General features: G+C 43.0%; 1 protein-coding gene across 2 annotated transcripts in view; it reads left to right on the top strand.

The window, feature by feature from the left end:
• RAPGEF5 (Rap guanine nucleotide exchange factor 5) overlaps positions 1-20,041 on the top strand; it is a 430,024-nt gene that overhangs the window by 191,906 nt on the left and 218,077 nt on the right. For both annotated transcript variants that reach the window (XM_068235962.1, XM_068235963.1), the window contains one exon: positions 4,739-4,787. In XM_068235962.1, coding sequence (XP_068092063.1) covers positions 4,739-4,787 — 49 coding nt within the window. The remainder of the gene's footprint in view (positions 1-4,738; positions 4,788-20,041) is intronic.

Consider the following 20,041-nt stretch of genomic DNA (forward strand, 5'->3'; position numbering starts at 1 on the left):
GCCTAATTTGTGGTGGAAAAAAAATATATAGATAATTTTGGTGTGATAATTACCGAACAAGTTATTGGCGAATCGATGGGAGGAGTGTGACATGTAAAATTTGCTGTGGTTTTTAAGGGGAAATAACTTCTGGTAGGAACATCCAGCATGCTCCAGGAAAGTCCAGTTTAGGTTCAGTATATAAAAACAGTTGTTTATCTCATCAGTTTATTTTCAGTTTGGGTACTTTATAAAAAGGTTTTCAAGCCTAAAGGTGGCCATACACTGGCCCGATTCGCAGCCGTTTCGACAGCAGATTCGATCCTGGGATCGAATCTGCTGCCAATCGTTTGCACTAAACGCACCCGCCGATCTGATTTCCTCCCGAAATCGGATCGACCTGTCGAACGCGCCGTGCGGGAAATTACCCTTGATCGCCCGCGGGTAGGGAGCGCGTCGCTAGCGGCGGCCGATCCGATCAGGTATACATTACCTGATGCTGGCTCCCGGGCGTCTTCTCCGCGGTGCACCCGCTCCATCCCGGCGCTTCCTGTCACTCCAGTGACCAGGAAGTTCAAATAGAGGGCGCTCTATTTGAACTTCCTGGTCACGGAGTGACACAGGAAGCGCCGGGTGGAGCGGGTGCAGCGTGGAGGAGATGCGGAGAAGATGTCCGGGAGCCAGCGTCAGGTAATGTATGCGCGGGGGGGAAAGGCGGCAGCGGCGGCTCCACAGATTGTGATCGGTTTCAGGCTGAAATCGATTCACAATCTGTTTGCAGTAAAGGCAGCCATACGATCCCTCTCTGATCAGATTCGATCAGATAGGGATCTGTCAGCTGGTCGATCTAATGGCAAATCGACCAGTGTATGGCTACCTTAAAGCTCAGTTACTGCCATTCAAAAACAAAACTCCCAAACAAAACAAAAGAAAACCCTGAACTTGCAAAGCAGAAAGGTGATAGGCTATCTGCTAAGTTTACATTTCTGTCAAATCATTGTTAGATATATTGCCTCTCCTTTCCTGTGTAGCCAGTAAGACAAACAGGACAGTAATGACAAACCTCTAATAGCTTTGGGAAGGGTTAGTATTTTACTTTCAAGATTTTATTGCTGTATTTGTCTTCGCTACAGATAGCTGCTCATTTCCATTGCATCTCTTACTTGTATCAGTGTCTCACCCACATATATGTTGCTAAACTCAAAGAGTTATAATAGTAATAATTCCTTATTCTATCACAGGCTTAACAAAAACCGAAGAGGTGGATTCTGGTATCTTTTACACCAGGCCAATTACTGTAATGTAGCTGTGGCCTCCTACAAGTTTGCTAGAATGTTTTAGCAGCTACAGAATGACATTGAAATACAATATTTAATGGAATTCATCTGCAAAATAACTTGTATAGGGATGATATATGACTATATAAATATTTTTGTACTAATTGTGGAGTAATCTTATAAATCATCTAAGAAAGGGAGAACAAGAATTTCACCCCAGCAAGAGCTGTGGTTTTCTATGGAACATGGCTTTTTAGCTGGTGTGAGATAAGACTCAATCAAGGAAAAGGACTCGGGAGGCACCCAATGTAAACATAGAATAGTTAAAAATAGTGTAAAATGAAAGGCAAGCGTTGGGCCTTACCTTTCAATGAGAGACTGGGTGTAAAGATCAGACTTTTATGCAAAATGGTACATTACGCATTTCACGGCTCGAGTCTTCAGTCTCTCACTGACAGATAAGGCAAACACTGGCCTTTCATTTTATAGAGGAACTGGAGAGAAAAAAACACAATTAATAAAATTGCTTATTTTTTACAATATTCATGTATAGATTATTTAGTCAGTGTTTGCCATTGTAAAACCTTTCCTCTCCCTGATTTACATTTTAAAATGTATCACTGGTGGTGACCTCTTTAGCTCTGCCAGATGATCTGTACAGAGTGTTTGTTACTGAAAGTTCTAGGCACAGAGGAAGCTATTGCATGCTTGGTAGTTGGAAAAAAGCTGTTATTTCCCACAATGCAACAAGGTTCACATGCAGCACACTGTCAGGACCGTGGTCATGACATCACACTTTGGAGAGGGTTTCACCACAATATCAGCCATACAACCCCCCCTTCCCTGATGCTCCATTTGAGAAAAGGTAAAGATTTCTCATGGGAAAGGGGGTATCAGCTACCGATTGGAATGAAGTTCAACAGTTTTTAACTATTTTATGTTCACATTGGGTGCCTCCCTAGTCCTTTTTCTTCACCATAAGCCCCATTTATTAATGTACTTCTCCTTCATTTTTAAAACCGCACCTGCCCTGATTGTAAGTCATAAATTGTTCTTCCTTGTAAAGTAAACAGTATAAGTTCCAACAGGATGACCGTGTGCTATCAGAGTTCCACCCCTGTGAAAAGCTTGGGACTTAAATGACGTTCAATGTGAAGTAAAAACAATTAAAAGCTTCCTCTTCTGGTCACTTTGTCCTGTCTATCAGCTGTGTAAAATGTTACCAGAGGAAACAACTGTTGATACAGTTTCCTTCATAGGACCCTCTGGAAACTATTTTGTGACACTTCTCACAGTGACCCTGACACACAGCCAGCTCAGATCCACAAACCAACCCCTCAGTGAGGAGCTGCAAGCAGCACGATGATGGCAGTACAGACACACAAGAAGTCACCTTCATGTTTGATGAGTACATCATTGCTCTACAAGACATTTTGAAAATGTGAAGTAAAAGAATGGCAGTTTACACAAAATTATAGAAACACAGTTTTTATGATCATTTTTCTGGTGACATGACCTCAGTGCGTCTCTTCCTCATTGCCTCACTAGGCAGATCCAGTACTATGGCAGCCCAGGACATTGCCCTACAAATCAGCATGTTGGGAGGTGCCTTGCTAACCAGCATTATGAATTTGTTTTGACACTGTCATGTTGGGGGGAATGGGGACAATGTGTGAAAGCCTGTAAATCTGTTTTAAATCTGAAGAGGAATGTGATTTTTTTTTTAACCACTTAATGACATGCTGACTTATAAAAACATCCTGCTAGAGCCTCTTAATGGCTCCAGGACATTTTTATAAGTCAGCCAGTGCTGCTGCCGTTGTGCGCGTGAATGTGCGTGCTCCCGCGGGTGCACGTGTGCGCTCTTGCGGGTGCACGTGCATTGCCTTGCTTTGCCGTGCACGTGAAAATAGTGGGGAAAAATACACCTTTATTTCCAAATGATATATTGTCACCATACTTTGTACTAGGGACATAATTAAAATCTTGTGATAACCAGGACAAATAGGCAGATAAAATGTGTGGGTTTTATGTACAGTAGCAGTGTTTATATTACAACTATAGGGGATGAAATTGGAGAAATAGTGTATTTTTCATTTTTTCCTTTTATTTCCCTCTAAAATGCATAGAAAATAAAGTAGTAAAAACAAATATCAACCCCAAAAAAATGAATTGGTGGTGAAAAAAACAAGATAAAGATCATTTCATTGTGATTAGTAGTGATTAAGCTATTGGCAAATGAAAGGGATGAGCCCTGAAAGGGGAAAATTGCTCTCGTCCGTTAGGGTAAAAACCGCCTTGGGGTGAAGTGGTTAATTTATTTTAGCTGTTAGAAAAAGAGAAATTGCATTTATGACAATATAACAAGAATAAGCAGCCATGGCAGTCTGATATAAAATCTGCCGAAGCAGGTGCCCGCTATTGCAAGAAACGTAGGCGCCGCCATTATAAATTGCAGCTATTATGTGAAAATTGGGTGCCCACTATATGCCCAACACCTCCTGGGGAACTGGTTTATATCGGGTGCCCCAGGCACCCAAATGTCATACTATAGCCACAATTTATAATGGCGTCTATGACGGCAACCCAACATTATCATAATATTGGCGGCGAGGGTCGGTTAAGGTTAGACGTAGGTGGACGGTTTAGGTTAGGTGTAGGGAAGTGGAGGGTTAGGCATCAGTAAGGGACAGTTCTTTGTGAGAGTAGTGCTAGGTTAAATTGGAATAAAATATTGGTATTATTTAAAATGCAGAATATTAGTAAATTTACCAATATTCCATGTGTCGAAACTGGGCACCCAGATTTCCTTGTGCCCCCTTTTTTATGTGCGCCAATCTTAACCCACATCTCTAGCTCTGAAGCTTTGCAGTGTGGCCAATCCTTTCTGAGGTGCAGAAACCGGTAAGGAGTCTAGAGTTCAAAAATGCAGCAGACTTTCTATAGCACGTTGCACCTCCTTGTAGTGAACAAGCATTGCAGTGCCATGGAAGATGGTGCTTTTTAAAATCAATAATACTAATGATAAAGCCTTAGTAGGTAGCCTAGCCTGTGGCTGTGCGTGGGAATTGCTTAGTAGTGTACATGGCTCAGCAGAAAGGCTGTAAAGCCCCCATCATCATAGTCCGCCAAATGTAAACATGAAGGTGATTTTAAAATTCTTGAGAAAACCCCTTTGTTTGTGGGCTGTGCTGGTTATACTGCAGTTTGAAAACAAATGCATGGTAGCTAATAAACAATAATATGATATCTAGGCTGCTGGGAATTCTATTTCTTATTTAGATTTCTGTTCTATGGTCTTTAATCAAAAGTTAATCTGGCTATTCAGTTTTAATTATTCTGACAGTTCTGTGTAATCCTGAGTGTCAACACAGATGTATGTCATAAGATGGAGGAGAGACATTTGTTGTAGGCGACTAGGCACAGTTATACGCATAACTACCTTTCTGAAATTAACTTTTTTTTTCTTTCTGGTTTAATAGGTGCAGCGGGAACTGGCAGCTGTTATTGCCTTGAAAGCAAGAAAATCTGGTGAGTATTAATTACTGGGTGATGCCACAAGCAGAGTGTGCATGCCTGACTAATAAATACGCAGTGCTGCTATTGGTCATGTGTTTTGCATAATCACTTTAAAGGGACTCCGAGCAGTGCAGAAACTATGGAAAGATGCATATCATTTTAAAGAGCGTTTTCTCCTCTTTCCAATGATATATAAACCGCCGCCCTACGCCTTTTAGTTTTCGCTATTTCGCAATCAAAATTGCAGCGGCCGCGATTTCGATCGCAAAAGTAGAGAAAATGATTTAGGTGTCGCCAGAAAGAGGAGAACGAGAGCTTTAAAATGATATCCATCTTTCCATAGTTACATTGTATTACACAGGGCGACTTTTTCTGCTGAATGGAGCTGCTGACTTTGAGAAAAATTTGTAAAAAATGTTTGGAATGATGTATGATTTTCGATCCACTTCTCACATGTACACCACTTTGTATTGTTCTTTCATGTGGAATTCCAATAAAATTGATGCATGTTTGTGGCAGAATTGTGACAAAATGTGGGATACTTTTGCAACCCACTGTATACAGAGTCAGGGATTGTACTGTATTAACTAGGTCTATTTTTAACATTCAGTCTCAAGCAACCAGAAAGCACACCTATCCGGCATCAGCCGATCCCCGTGGGTGCCGGATAACGGGGACTTTGCTGTACTTGTCCACTTTATTGTTCGTCATATCTCAGAGGCATTATCTAATAGCATCCAAACCTCCATAGCCATTAGGCGAGCGAGAGGCACAGAGGCACTCCTACTGGCTATAAGTTTAAATAAGTTGCTCCTTTTATATAGCCCGATGAAGTGGGTGAGTGCCCGCAAAACATATTGCTTATCTATTGGAGTATGCAATTAAAATCTCTCTGTGCTAAACATTGACCTTTTGAGTTGTTTCTGGGGAGGTAAGTCCACCACTACTTCCTCTTTTAAAATTTTTTTAGCATGTTTTATTCTATTTTGGTGCCTCTGTTCCAGTTTGTTTCACAGCCATTAGGTTTTTATTGCTCGACTGCATACAAAGCTAATTGGGCCTCATTCGTGTATTGCTCATGCTCCACCCCCTGCTGCTCATTTTTTCTTTTTTAAACAAGACTCTTTTGATTTAGAAAGTTTTAGGTAAATTTCTACTCAAGTTTAAAACCACTATAAACATATATCAATGTTTTTCAAGTTTTTTTTTAATGTAATACAGTTGTTTTAGAGTATATCTTTTTGTTACGAATTGGCGTCCAACTAAAGTTTATTTGAAAATTACAACTGCTTGCTGAAATGGCACTTCTGTACAGACTTTTTTTTTAAAATTATGGACTGCCCAGAAACTCTCCATCTTGCTGCAAGATTAATTATATGCACAAAGCAGGGGCTTGTTGCACATTTTTCACTACACTAATCCATTGGCAGGCAGCAAGCTTGGACACTCCTATTGTATAACTGTGTTTTACATGCCCTTGACCTTCACCGTGAATCCCTGCATTGTTTATAGCTTAGCTGAAGGTATTGCCTTTTCTAAGCTAAGGTGGAGTTTCACATTAACAATTTCGTCTCTCATTATTAGCTGGAATTACTATACTTTTTTGAGGGCAACTTATTTATAGTTTTGTTTTGTTTTTTTAAGAAAACACTTGCACATTAAAGTTTAAGTCCAGGCAAGTAGGACCAACATTTTTTGTTATATTTTGTTATAGTGACTGGTTTCAAATGTATTACAACACATTTCAGCAGCAATAAAACTGCCACTTTCATGTACTGTACTGATCAGTTATTGCTCTGGTCACATGATCACAGTTCTGCAATTTATTTAACCACTTGCCGACCGCACACTCATAACGTGCGTCGGCAAAGTGGCAGCTGCAGGACCAGCGACGCAGTACTGCGTCTCCAGCTGCAGCCTAATTAATCAGGAAGCAGCCGCTCGTACGAGCGGCTGCTTCCTGTCAAATCACGGCGGGGGGCTCCGTGAATAGCCTGCGGGCCGCCGATGGCGGCTCGCAGGCTAGATGTAAACACAAGCGGAAATAATCCGCTTTGTTTACATTTGTACGGCGCTGCTGCGCAGCAGCGCCGTAAGGCAGATCGGCGATCCCCGGCCAATCAGCGGCCGGGGATCGCCGCCATGTGACAGGAGACAGCCTGTCACTGGCTGCACAGGACGGATAGCGTCCTGTGCAGCCCGGCTTACCAAAGGGGGCCAGGTAGGAGAGGGAGGGGGAGCATTTCGCCGCGGAGGGGGGCTTTGAGGTGCCCCCCCCCGCCAGCCACTCGCAGGCAGCAGAGATCAGACCCCCCCAGCACATCATCCCCATAGGGGGGAAAAAAGGGGGGCAATCTGATCTCCCTGCCTGCACCCTGATCTGTGCTGGGGGCTGCAGAGCCCACCCAGCACAGATCAATCAAACTAGCGCTGGTCCTTAAGGGGGGGTAAAGGGTGGGTCCTCAAGTGGTTAAATGATGCCACTTAGTAGGAGGGACAATGGCCTCGATTCATCAACACTTAGCAAATTTGTTAACAACAGTTTGGTAAAATACCGAATTTGTTAACTTCATTTCAGGATTCATCAGTTATCTACAGCTGTTAGCGAACATTCGTTAACGATTCGGTAACGATTCGCTAAAACGGAAGAAAGTGCAATTCATGAAAAAGAAAGTGGGCGTGGTTTAGCGTTACATTTAGGATTAGTTATCTCCTTCACTGCTCTGTCGTTATTCCTGTCAGATCATTGCTGACAAAGAAGATGGAGCCATTTGAAGTGGTTATGTATCAGCTGAGAGTGATTCAAAGGCGCAGAAGGGCAAGAATAAGGTCTAGAACCATATCAATTTGCAAGAGAATAGATTTATTTGCTATAACACGACATCTGCATTTCTCTTGAATCATCTTGTAAGAGAACACAGGCAGTGCCAGGGTTAACTAATTTTGCTAGCTGCACTATAATTTTTTAGAAAAGGCTCCTATCAAATTGTGGGATTGTCCCAACCACTTTCAGAATCCTGGTCCAGGTGTAAAGCCCTATTCAGAATGTTGCTACGTAGTGCTCAAAGGACTGCCTTTTACCCACAATTCCATGGGAATCTTATGGCCTTGTGTTAAATTACCGCTGTAAAATGGAAATATCGACACGTTACCGAATGTTTACCGAATTGTTATCGAATTCACACCGAATGCCGAAAAACCTTGATGAATACAACTAGAAATCGCTAAACTTTGAATTCGGTAATTTAACAAACTGGAAAAAGTTATCTCAAAGACAATGATGAATCGAGGCCTATGTGTACAGCTGTCAGGCAGGCCCTGTACCTGCTTTATGTTGGGAGTGGGGTGAGGCTTTCTGGCTGCTGCAAGCTGTGAGTCACAAAACTGGTCTGTAGGTGGCGTTGCTGAGTTCTCACTCATAGGGAACCACACAGTGGTGTGTAGATACTCGATGCTCATGCATGCTGTGCAGCAAGTCTGACAACAGAGCAGGAAGTTCAGCAGTCATTAACTCCTTAGCAACTTCAATAGAGTTATCACGTTTGAGATAAGACCATTGCTTTTGACCCCAGTCAGCAGAACTTGTTGTGCTGTACATTTTTGGAATGCTTTGATTTCTCTCTCTAGCAGAACATATAGAAACTGAAAACGGAAGTCCTCTGTTATTGTCTCACACTGCCCTCTAGTGATGAGTGCCCATAAATACACATTACAACAGTACTAAGTAGAAGCAGGGAAATGTAACAAATCAGAAATAAAAAATGTGCTAAAATAAATTGGCCGGGAGCACTTGCAAGTCTCTAACTAAATTGGCTGCTAAAGGGTTAATGACCAGGATCAGTTGTTTTTTCTGGTAGCTAAAACATTGGCTATCCTTTGATCAAATTATTAGTGATAGATTTATAATGCAAAAACAATGCTTAACAATGTGTTGACAGCAGCACATGTCATATTTCGAATTTTGTTTCTGCCAGAATTTGAGTTTTCGTTTGTTTCTAGCAGTTAATAGCAAAACAACTAGAAGAGTGTAACCTGTCTTTAGGAGCTTAATCCGCACCATCTCAGGCCTTTTCTGCAGCAGTGCGTGTTTTCCAGGCAGTAAAGCAGAATGGGCTATATATACATACTATTCTGCTGTTAGTCCGTAGTCCGGATCTGCAGTGCATGGACCATTTATTAGGGCCATTTACATATACAGGGAGGCTGAGGAATAATGGTGGAGAATGGACCATTGTGTCTCTCTCTGCTATTGTTGAGAAAAAATAACACCCTGAAAGAAAGAGTCCTGTCTTTCCTCTGCATTCATTTTATATGCAACCCAAAGACACCATATGAGCATCATCTTAGCACAGCAGCAAAAGGGAAAAAACAACCCTGGCAAACAATCGCTATTGTACTGAAGGCAATGGGACATTTATTTCAGTTTAAAGAAAAACTCCGCTTTCGCTGAGAAGTGTGCTTTGCCTTCAGTTCAGCTTTATACAGTTCAAGAATTAGTGGCAAATAATAAGTCCGCTATTAACATTGCTTGCTGTGCATAAAATATATAGCCATGTAACTGTGATTGTACCATAGAAACCTCTTGCCAGTGAATAAATTAGTCCAGGTGTTGAAAATTAGTTGCAAGAGCCCCTACCCTGCACCGCTAGTTACTTGTATGGGAAGATGGGCAATTCTGGGTAGTCCATACTCCAAAGAAGCTAGACTTAGAATCAACCCTCACTTATGCCTTTATAGGGCCATAAGCCACAGATAAGGGGCCTATGGCAGGAGCAGGCAAATGACCTACAGAGGAGCCAGAAGATGCTCACAAACTCATGCTTCTAGACCAGCACTCGCCCATTTATGTGATTTTTAGTGGGGATTTTATATTCACATTTTGCACATTTGAAGAACATAACAGGACAAGTCGGCAACTGGCATTGTTTAAAAAGAAATAAATATGGCAGCCTCCATATTCCTCTCACTTCAAAGGCTTATGAGGCCTGTTGTGGATGACTGGGGTACCTGTGAGTTGGCCACATTTGCAAACACTATTGCTCCTTTATTGAATTTTCTTTCCAATAACAACCTCTTACATGATGTGTGTTGCCTTTATTGGTCGTCATCTTGGGTGCACTGGTACGCTGCTGCCAACGGCGATTTTACGCAACAGTTTAAATGCCTTGACAGCATGCGTTAATAATATGCCTGTAAACTGGACCTAAAGGGCTAAAATATACATACAAAGGGTAGCGATGGTCATTGTTTAGGAGAACTCCTAGAGCAGCATGGGATTTGTTTGATCAGCTGATAGATTTGCAAAGCTCTGATTTGCTATGATCACATCCTGTTTTAGCACATGACCATGACTAATAAATCAGATACTTACATATGTATCACCTGACCAAACAGATCACTAGGGATGTGCTCACGAGTAATTATGAGTAGCTAGCTACTCAAATTTGTGATTCTAATGAGGCTTAATTGCCTCAGGTGTGCGGCTGGGAGAGAGGGGGTTAATTACCCAGCTGCCTGCTGCTTCTATGCGTATCACAGGGACACGTTCCACGACTCAGTGCCGCGCACTTCCTCCTTCCGGCCGAAGGAGGAAGTGCGCGGTACTGAGTCACGGAAAGCGTCCCATTGGACGCGGGCGAGGCTGTGATACGGATAGAAGCAGCGGGCAGCTGGGTAATTAAAATTAACCCCTCTCTGCCAGCTGCACACCTGAGGCAATTAAGCCTCATTAGACTCACAAATTCGAGTAACTAGCTACTCGTAATTACTCGTGAGCACATCCCTAGTGATCACATGCTTTTCCATGAGTTCTCCTAGACAATGACCATTACTAACAGAGGGCACAGAGATGAGCAGAGAATCTCCTGTATTTATGATAATTCCCTATTACTGCTTAAAGAGACACTGAAGCGAAAAAAAAATATGATATAGTGAATTGGTTGTGTACTATGAATAATTACTAGAAGATTAGCAGCAAAGAAAATATTCTCATACTTTTATTTTCAGGTATATAGTGTGTTTTCTAACATTGCATCATTCTATAATAAGTGCAGATTACACAACACTCAGCATTCAAAATGAGTCTTTCAGAGCAGTCTGTGAAGTAATGACCTCTCATCTAGCAGAGGAAAAGTAAATAGTCCAGGAACAGTTGAGATAATAAAAGTCAGATAACAACCCTCTCCACGACTAACTTAGTCGGAGAGCTTAATGGCTTGTTTGCATAGAGATAACAACTGGAGTTTCTCAACTCTTCCTGTACTGGAAACAATTACACTGATGTATCTGATCTTAATGTTTTATTTCTTAGCTGTGCTACACATACAAATCATAATATCATCATATTTTTTTTCGCTTCAGTGTCTCTTTAAAGAGGAACTGTAACGACAAAACGTCCCCTGGGGGGTACTCACCTCGGGTGGGGGAAGCCTCCGGATCCTAATGAGGCTTCCAACGCCATCCTCCATCCGTCAGGGGTCTCGCTGCAGCCCTCCGTGCAGCGGTGACGTAATATTTACCTTCCTGGCTCCTGCGCAGGCGCTCTGACGGCTGTCGGCTCCAAAGTAGGCGGAAATACCCGATCGCCGTCGGGTCTGCTCTACTGCGCAGGCGCAAGTTTCCGGCGCCTGCGCAGTAGAGCGGACCCGACGGAGATCGGGTATTTCCGTCTATTTCCGTGCCGAAAGCCGCCACAGCGCCCCCGCTGGAGCCAGCAAAGGTAAATATTGAAGCTACAGTCGGCTCTGTCGCCGGCTGTTCGGAGGGCTGCAGCGAGACCCCCGTGGGACAGAGGACGGCGTGGGAAGCCTCATTAGGATCCGGAGGCTTCCCCCACCCGAGGTGAGTAACCCCCAGGGGAGGTTTTTGTTGTTACAGAGTCTCTTTAAGGCAGTGGTAGATATCTTATTTAGCTTTATATATTTAACTAAGTTATTCAGGGCTTCCACTTTTCCCATAGTGGTTACAGATAGCACTGAACCACTCACACCGTTTCCTGTCCCTCAGGTAGATTAACAATATAAAGTCGCCACATAGTATGGATGATTTTGTGCATTAGCCAATAAACCTAGCACTGTGTTATTCTTGGTAGGCCAACTCTCACCGTGTGTTTTGTCTATTGTGATGACCAAGGAAAGTCTGTAGACAGATGGTTTATGTGCAGACATGGGGAGAAGCTGTAATCATTCACTGCTGCACATTTATCCCATTGTCATGCTGCACCTGACCAGTAAAATCAATGTCTCTGCATGAGGCTTTTATTTGTTCCTCTAAGCTGGCACCTACGTCTTCCTCAGCCAATATCCCCATTTCATAGATGAGGACGTGGAACTTGGCATGAGAGCAGAGTGAAAGGCCCATCTGACTAATTACCTCCCTTCAGATGTCTCCTGTACAGTAAAGTGATATATTGGCATCTCTCTATCGAACAATAACATTGTCAATATGACAAAATGACTTCTGTTGTGTTCCTACAATGTGGCTTTCTGGACACTGCTCTCCCCTAATCTCTTGGCAGCCTACAAGGTTCTTTTGTCAGAAGCTTCTCTGAGTATTTTTCTTCCAATTTCATGTTTTCCCCCTTCCTAAATGACTGAGTTGAACATATGCATCTGTCTATAATTTAAACCAACACGCCCTTTATAACAAGCGTGCATCCAAGCCAGTTCACCCTCATTTGTTGTCCGCACTACGGCCATTGGCTGGTATTTGCAAATCCTGATCGGTAAATGTTGCAAATGCTGGTTTATGCAGATGACGTTATTGGGCACATCTCTGGTACATTTGCTGATAATCTCCAGTCTCCATAGGAAATCAGTAGAAATACTGATTATCCCCTAAGCCTGTATGACGGGAAGCTCAACCACAAATCTTTGTGATGATACCAAAGCCCAATTAAACCCAAAAATAGAACACAAACAAATTCAGGATGATGAGGGAATATAAACAGTGCATAGAAGCAAAATGACAGAATACAGGAGAATCTCATTATAGTAAGCCTCTGGCTATGCGTGGCAGCTCCTGTCGGGATGATGCAATAGTAGCCTGAGTGACCTGCGCGTTTAACCCGGATGTGAGCCATACTTTCATTGTAAAGTATTCATCACTTTACGTGCAGTGCAACCTTTCAGGAGAGCAATCCCACCTCAACGTAATGCATCGCGTGTAAAAGGGGACTTACTGTACCCTCTCTTCTCTGGGTTCAGCTGGCGGGGGGATCAATCATCTGTGACTATGTGACACTCAAAGTATGAAGGGCAACTGATGTCAGACTGCATTTCACAGAATCGTCGTATATACAGTTGGAAACTCCTGTCTATATGAGGAAATGTGACTTTTTAGTTCATAGGAAGTAGATGCAAGTCCTCAACACTTGTCACAGGTTGGAGAGATCTTAAAGTGAACCGAGCACCTTTTTTTATCACTCAGGACATTTCTATAGCACATGAAAAATGCATGCCGGCAATCTGTTTTATTATTAAAATAAACTTTAATTTTACCTTAAATTTTACATTCAAAGTAGTTTTTTAGTAGCCTGTTTCAGCAGGCCTGCCCGACCGTCCCCAACCGCAGAGACTTCAGGAACCTAATTGTTTTATTGAGCTAATTACCAAGAGGTAAATAATGCCTTTTCATCAGCATAGGGGGTGAGTAATTAGGACTGTTTCTTCAAAGCCATTGTGTGTGTCAATGTGTCAAGATAGCATCTCTGACTTCTGTAAATAAGGAATGTGAGAAGGGGAGGGGGGAACATGGCAGCTTCTATGCCAGGAGAGATTCCAGTGAAAGAGAATGTGCTCAGTTCCCTTTAAAGTACTCCTGAAGTCCATATAAATGTCCTGTCAGAAAAAGAACATAAGTGTATTACTCACCTACTCAGGGTGTCCCTCGCCGTCATATCGGGCACTCCATGTCTCCTGTTCTGCTGTAATTTTATTTTCTAACATGGGCACAAGCACAGCAATGACCCGTAAGTAATTCTGGGTCAACAGTCAGCAACAGTGTGCGGGTCCCATTACTAGCGCTGCACACTACGAGCCACCGCACTTCTCAGCTTACAGCTCTCCTCCTGTGCTCTGAGAGCTGTGACGTGCATTAGGGGCGGTGACTACACCACTAGTACGCTATATGGTGGTTAGAGCGGATCAGAGACGGGGCTGGGGAGAAACTGCCGCTTCCTCTTCTCTTCGACGTTCTAAACAGGTCGAAGATTATGAAGCGGCAGAGTGGGGACCCGGGGGGGGGGGGGGGTTGGGGGGCATTTAAATGTGAGGTTTGTGCTGTGATACAACTCACAGCACCAGCAACAGAGATGACCTGGACAGCCAGGCAACCAGTATTGTTTGAGGCAGGGAGCACACTTGTCTTTCAGTTTTCCGCGAACGTTTTTCTGTGTACTTTTTCTGCACACCAAGGCCTCAATTCACTAAGCTTTATCAAACACTTTATCAAACGTTTGATAATTTACCTCATAAGTAAAATCTAATTTTAAATTCACTTAGGTGTTATAGATCTATCGAATGTTTTATTGATAAAATGTTCAATAAATCTATAACACCTTAGTGAATTCAAAATTAGATTTTGCTCATGAGGTAAATTATCAAATGTTTGATAAAGTGTTTGATAACGCTTAGTGAATTGAGGCCATAGTGTGTTTCTATGCTGAAAAATACGCACATTTTTTCACAGCAGCTGATGTAATTGATAGAGAAAACTGACAACTGAGGCATTATGCCTATTTATTGTCCAGCGCTGCGTAATATGCTGGCACTTTATAAATACAATAAATAAATAAATAATAAATAAATTATGCAGAATGTCAGTTTTTTTTTCTGCGAGCGAACAACATATTAAGTGTGAACTAGCCCATTGATTAACATGAGTTCTCAGTTTTTCTGTGCAGAAAACGTGCATGAGAACAGTCAAGTGTGTTGCCTTCCTGATAGAAAGTAAATAAGGAAGCCTCCTTATACCTTTCAGTTCAGGTGTACCGTAAGGAAAAATGGATAGGCACACAGTTGCTGCAAGCCCTGCTATGCAAAGGATTTTTCAATGTGAGAAGTTCCAAACATACCTATATTTACTATAATATACATGATTGCTTTTATAATTTGCTTAGTTTGATTTTGAGCCTAGTTGGCTTTACTGTGGTTAGGATATCCACACAAGATCATTAAACATTTATGCTCAGAGATGGGTTTTAGGGCTGGTTCATACGGTGACTGTCAGCGGCCGTGTGTCGTTTACTGTAGGGGTTGACAGTGTCCCGCATTGAGATAATTAGAAGCGTTCATCTCAATGCATTTACCTTAATTTGCTGCCGATTGCCCTAATGTCATGTGTGTATACCATCCAGCGTTGTTTGTGTATGCGGTGCTGTGTACCTCCTAGGGGCTTAGAATACGATGCAATGATGGGAACCAATTCCAACGTGTTTTGGTGTGGTTCCAGAAAAGATTTTCGCATCGGCTGAATGCGCCGCCAGCAGTCCCCCGTGTGAACCAGTCCATAAAAATACAACAATCTTTGATTTTGATGTCCTGCACTGCTGACACATGATTGGTTGATTACATAATTAGATGAATATGCAGAGGTGTTCCTAATAATGTGATTGTTAATTATACAGATTATTCCTGGTGAAGCGGAATCACCCTTTAACCCATTAGCAGTTTCAATAGAGTTATATGTTTGAGATAAGTGCACTGCTTTTGACCTCAGTCAGCAGAACTCCTTGTGCTGTCATTTGTTGGAATGCTTTAATCTCTCTCTGCTAGCAGAAAATATAGAATCTGAAAGCAGAAGTCCTCTGTTATTGTCTAGCACTGCCCCCTAGTGACACGTGGCCATAAATACACATTACGGCAGTACTAATTATTAGCAAGAAAATGTAACGAATAAGAAATAAAAAATGTGCGAAAATAAATTGGCCTGCGGCACTTGCAAGCCTCTAAATAAATTGACTGCTAAAGGGTTAAGGAGATGATTCTTATTTTTAATCTTTATCTTCTATGTTCTCAAACGATAAAGTCAGGATAACACAGCTCAGTGGGAAGATAAGGCCAGTGTTAATAATATCCTGTGTTTATACTGCAGAGGAAACGTGATACTTTTCCACACAGTTACTGTAATGAAAGAAACCCCCTCTATCTCTGGCGTCAGTGAATATTCATTGCATTAATGAGTTTCCTTTTTGTAATTTAACTGATTTACTTAGTAAAGGATGCCTCTTAGCACTTGTTATCTGGGTAGCACTTTCCCCAGGGGGTTGCAGTGTGTTTCTGACTTAATGAAGGGGTTTTGCAGCGTATTCCTGGTGAGAGCTGCAGCAGATTCTGTGTAAGGGAAGGCATTAGCAGAGGATGATGGATTGTTACTTATTACCGCAGGGATAGCTAGCGGGGTATCTGTTGCCCTGCATCCTTCTTCTGTAAACTGTGCTGTCCCTGAAGTGGATAAACAGCTCTGTGCTCTGCAGCAGGAGGCGGGCCTGCTTTCCTTATTTCCTTATACCTGCTGTGGTTTCATTATCAGTGTTTTGATTTTTTTTTTTTTTTGTAGATTGCCTTCTTAAAACTGAAGGTATTTGCGATAATTCAGCTGTAAGTGAGGGATTGTGGTCTTCCCACAATGCATCACTACTGAATATGCAAATTATCTCTTTATGCCCCTGAAGCCAGGCTCACATCCAGAACCACTGATGTATAGTGAACCTATAGCTTATAAAATGTATAGAGCCACATAAACCCCCAGCATGCAAACAGCCTGTTTCGAACTGTTAATCCTCGTCAGTGCATGGCAGGGATTGATATGGCTCTATGAGATAAGGCTTGGACCTGAACAACAGTATACCAATGCAGCTCGGGGTGACCCAAACTACTAGGAAAGTATAGGGGACTAAAAGAGACCCTTTGTAGTAGGAGGGTTTTTCATTTCTTTTAGTCCCCTATACGTTCCTAGGAGTCACCCAAGCTGCTTTGGTATTCCGTTTTATTTTTTTGTGATTCAACAACACATTTTACAGCATAAGAAAAAGAAGGAAGACCGAGAGCCCTATATAGTGTAGTAAGTTGGGTGATGGGTAAATGGAAAAGTATATGATAAATATACTCACAAGTCAGGGTTGCCAAGTAGGCAACCACTGTGTAGGCAGGTAAGGAGATTAGGCCTGTCCTCGCTCAGGATTAAGATGTCGCTCTCTGTAGATTAGGAGAAGAAAGGGAATTCAACCCCTCCACCAGGGCTCTCCTTACAACATTTTACAGCATGTTGCAGGAAACCATGTACCAATCTGATCAGTAGTGCTGGTGATGTCTAAGAGAACTCATGAAGAAGCATGTGGTCAGTTTGATCAGGTGATAGATACCGTATTTTCCACCATATAAGATGCTCCGGAATATAAGAAGCACATAGGTATAGAGGGCAAAAACCAGGGAAAAGAAAACCTAATCCATGGTTCCCTTGGCGGTCACAGACCTCTCCTCTCCTGCACGGCTCCTGCTACTCATGGCTTCTGCTGATGATGTGATCTGCAGAAACCGTCACTAGAGGATCAGTACTGGAGAGAAGAGGTCTGCAATCGCTGAGGGAGCCATGGATTAGGAGAGACACGCTCCCAGCACTGCAAATTATACACGGGGGTGCAGGAGACACGGGGGAAGGGGGGGGGGAGACACATGGGGGAGGGGAGCAGACACACAGTAGCAGGAGACACGGGGATAATGCAAGGAGTCTCCGACATCGTAGCGTGTCAGCGGTTCATATCGGTGGGCGTTCATAAGTCGAGTATTCTCTGCATTCTGGGTATAAGACGCAGGGAGTTTTTCTCCCCATTTTTGGGGTAGAAAAAGTGCATCTTATACGGTGGAAAATACAGTATGTAATTGTCTGATTTGCTAGTCATGATTGTGCGCTAAAGCAGAATGTGATCACAGCGAATCAGAGATTTGTAAATCTATCAGTTGATCAAACAAATCACATGCTTCTCCATGAGTTCTCCTACACATGACCATCACTACTAATCATGTTCTGTTAAGCAAAGTGGATAATTTCGGTGCCTCCATGCAACTGGTACTTTGGGTTTCAACATAAACAGCAATGTTATTTGTGGCTATAGCGGCGCCTGGAGGATAATTTGAGCACCAAAGGAGCAGGATGTAGCCAAACCCTGGAGAGCACTGCAAGATGATGAATAGCGGTGCAGTAGAAATAGCAGTGGGAGGGGTAATTTTTTCATAGCTCATTGGCATTAGTGTTAGGCTAGGCAGGGGGTTAGTGTTAGAAGAAGGTAGTCGGTAGGTTAGTGCTAGCAGTAGGAAGAGGAAAAATTAGTGTGAGAGGAAGGTTATGTGAAGCGATAGTAGACTTACTGATAGTTTACTATCGCTATTAGCCAGCGCTCAGTAGTACACACCTTTCCTGATTCAGACCCATCAATTCATTTGAGCTGTGTCAAAAATGTGTGAGGACCTCGGCCCTCGTAGGACCGGTTTGACATACCTGATGTAGACCGATCCATCTTAGCAGATTGGCTCGGATGATAATCAGTGTTAGTTGTTTTGTGTCAAACTATAACAAAAGACTGATTCATTTTAACTACTCATGTGTGGTCAATGTCGCAGTTCCGGGTCCTCATGTTTCGTTTATGACCCAATTGGCGGACCATCGTTGTGCTGTAATTGAATTCAACTGGACTCCGATGTTGTTCATTTGTCACAAATCGTTGGGGATTGCTCGTTTTTTCAAAGATGGTGATTGAGCGTGTGTATGAAGCTTCAGGATGCCTAGCAGAAACTGATGGCTCTGTCATTAACTCATTTGGGACTGCGTGTAGTTAAAACTATGCCACACTTGTGGCTGCCTAATGTGGCGGCGTTTTAATGCCACAGGCTCCAGTACACAGGATGCAATTACGCGTCCTCACTGGCACAAATCTCAGCTGTCTAAAGAGCTCTGAGCCTCTGTACCTCGGTAACCCCTTGGTCCAGGGGAGGACTGGGACCTTTTGGCCTGGGGGGAAAACACAAACTAGAGGCCCGTTATCACAGCAGCCCCAGCCCAAATGACATCACACACGTGCCCCACGTGCTATATGTCGGTAGTCACATAGGAAATACAGCATGGACACTCAAGGGACAGCGTGACAGGTAAAGTATAAATGCACTGGCACCGGGGGCCACATAATACATTTTGAGTTACAATAGTCGGGGTTTTTAACTCTTACACAAGTCCTGCAAGCAGCCCTTCTGGAGTCTAGGGACTGTCGAAAACTTTTTAACCTAGACAATGGGCTCGATTCACAAAGCGGTGATAACCCAGTTAACCTCCTTGCCGGTTTTCCCGACCTGAGCTCGGGGTAGAAAAAATAAGCTGTTAGCGGTGATCCCGAGCTCAGGTCGGGGTAGGCATTGCAGAGCTTTACCTGTAGTTTTGGAGTCCCGTGCGCGATCTCGCTGCGCAGCGGGACTCCAGCCTCTCTCCCCGGCAGTGTGGGGTCTTTCCCTGGCCGCCGGGATCCCCCATGTCCCCGCTATTCTTCCGGGGACCCGGCAGCCAGTTGGAGCAGCGCAGCCGTGGTGCGCAGCCGTGGTGGCAGCAGCAGAGCGGTGGTGGCAGCGTGACGTCATCGGGGGCGGGGCTAATATTGAAAACGAACTTCTCTATATTAGAGAAATATAGAGAAGTTCGTTTATATGTATATTAGCGCCATCTTGTGGGCAAAGAGAAAACTGCAGCACAGGAGCCCAGGAAGGTACTTTTTTTTTTTTTTTTTGCTGCAGATCTCCCTGCCAGAATGATTTTTTTCAGGTTTTAGGGTCTGAAAGAGTGGAAAAAAATTGCACCGCTTTTAGACCCTAAAATCTGGAAAGAATCAGACCGCCAAGGAGGTTAAAGACTTTAGGCGTGATAACCATTTTTATCATGCCTAAACTCAGTTTAGGCATGATAAGTTTAGGCATGATAAGTTTAGGCATGATAAGTTTAGGCATAAGTTTAGGCATGATAAGTTTAGGCATGATAAGTTTAGATAAGTTTAGATTGCGCGCAAAGTCCAGCACGCAAAGCAGCGCCATTAAACTCTATGCAAAGGGCACCAGACTTTGCTAGCGCAAAACTTTTGATCAGCTGTGCACTGCGGTGCTAACCCAGTTGGTGCTTAAACTTATCACGCCTAAAAACTTATCACACCTAAACTTATCACACCTAAACTTATCATGCCTAAACTTATCACACCTAAACTTATCACACCTAAACTTATCATGCCTAAACTG

Source organism: Hyperolius riggenbachi, chromosome 5, assembly GCF_040937935.1.
Source record: "Hyperolius riggenbachi isolate aHypRig1 chromosome 5, aHypRig1.pri, whole genome shotgun sequence".
Taxonomy (NCBI): Eukaryota; Metazoa; Chordata; class Amphibia; order Anura; family Hyperoliidae; genus Hyperolius; species Hyperolius riggenbachi.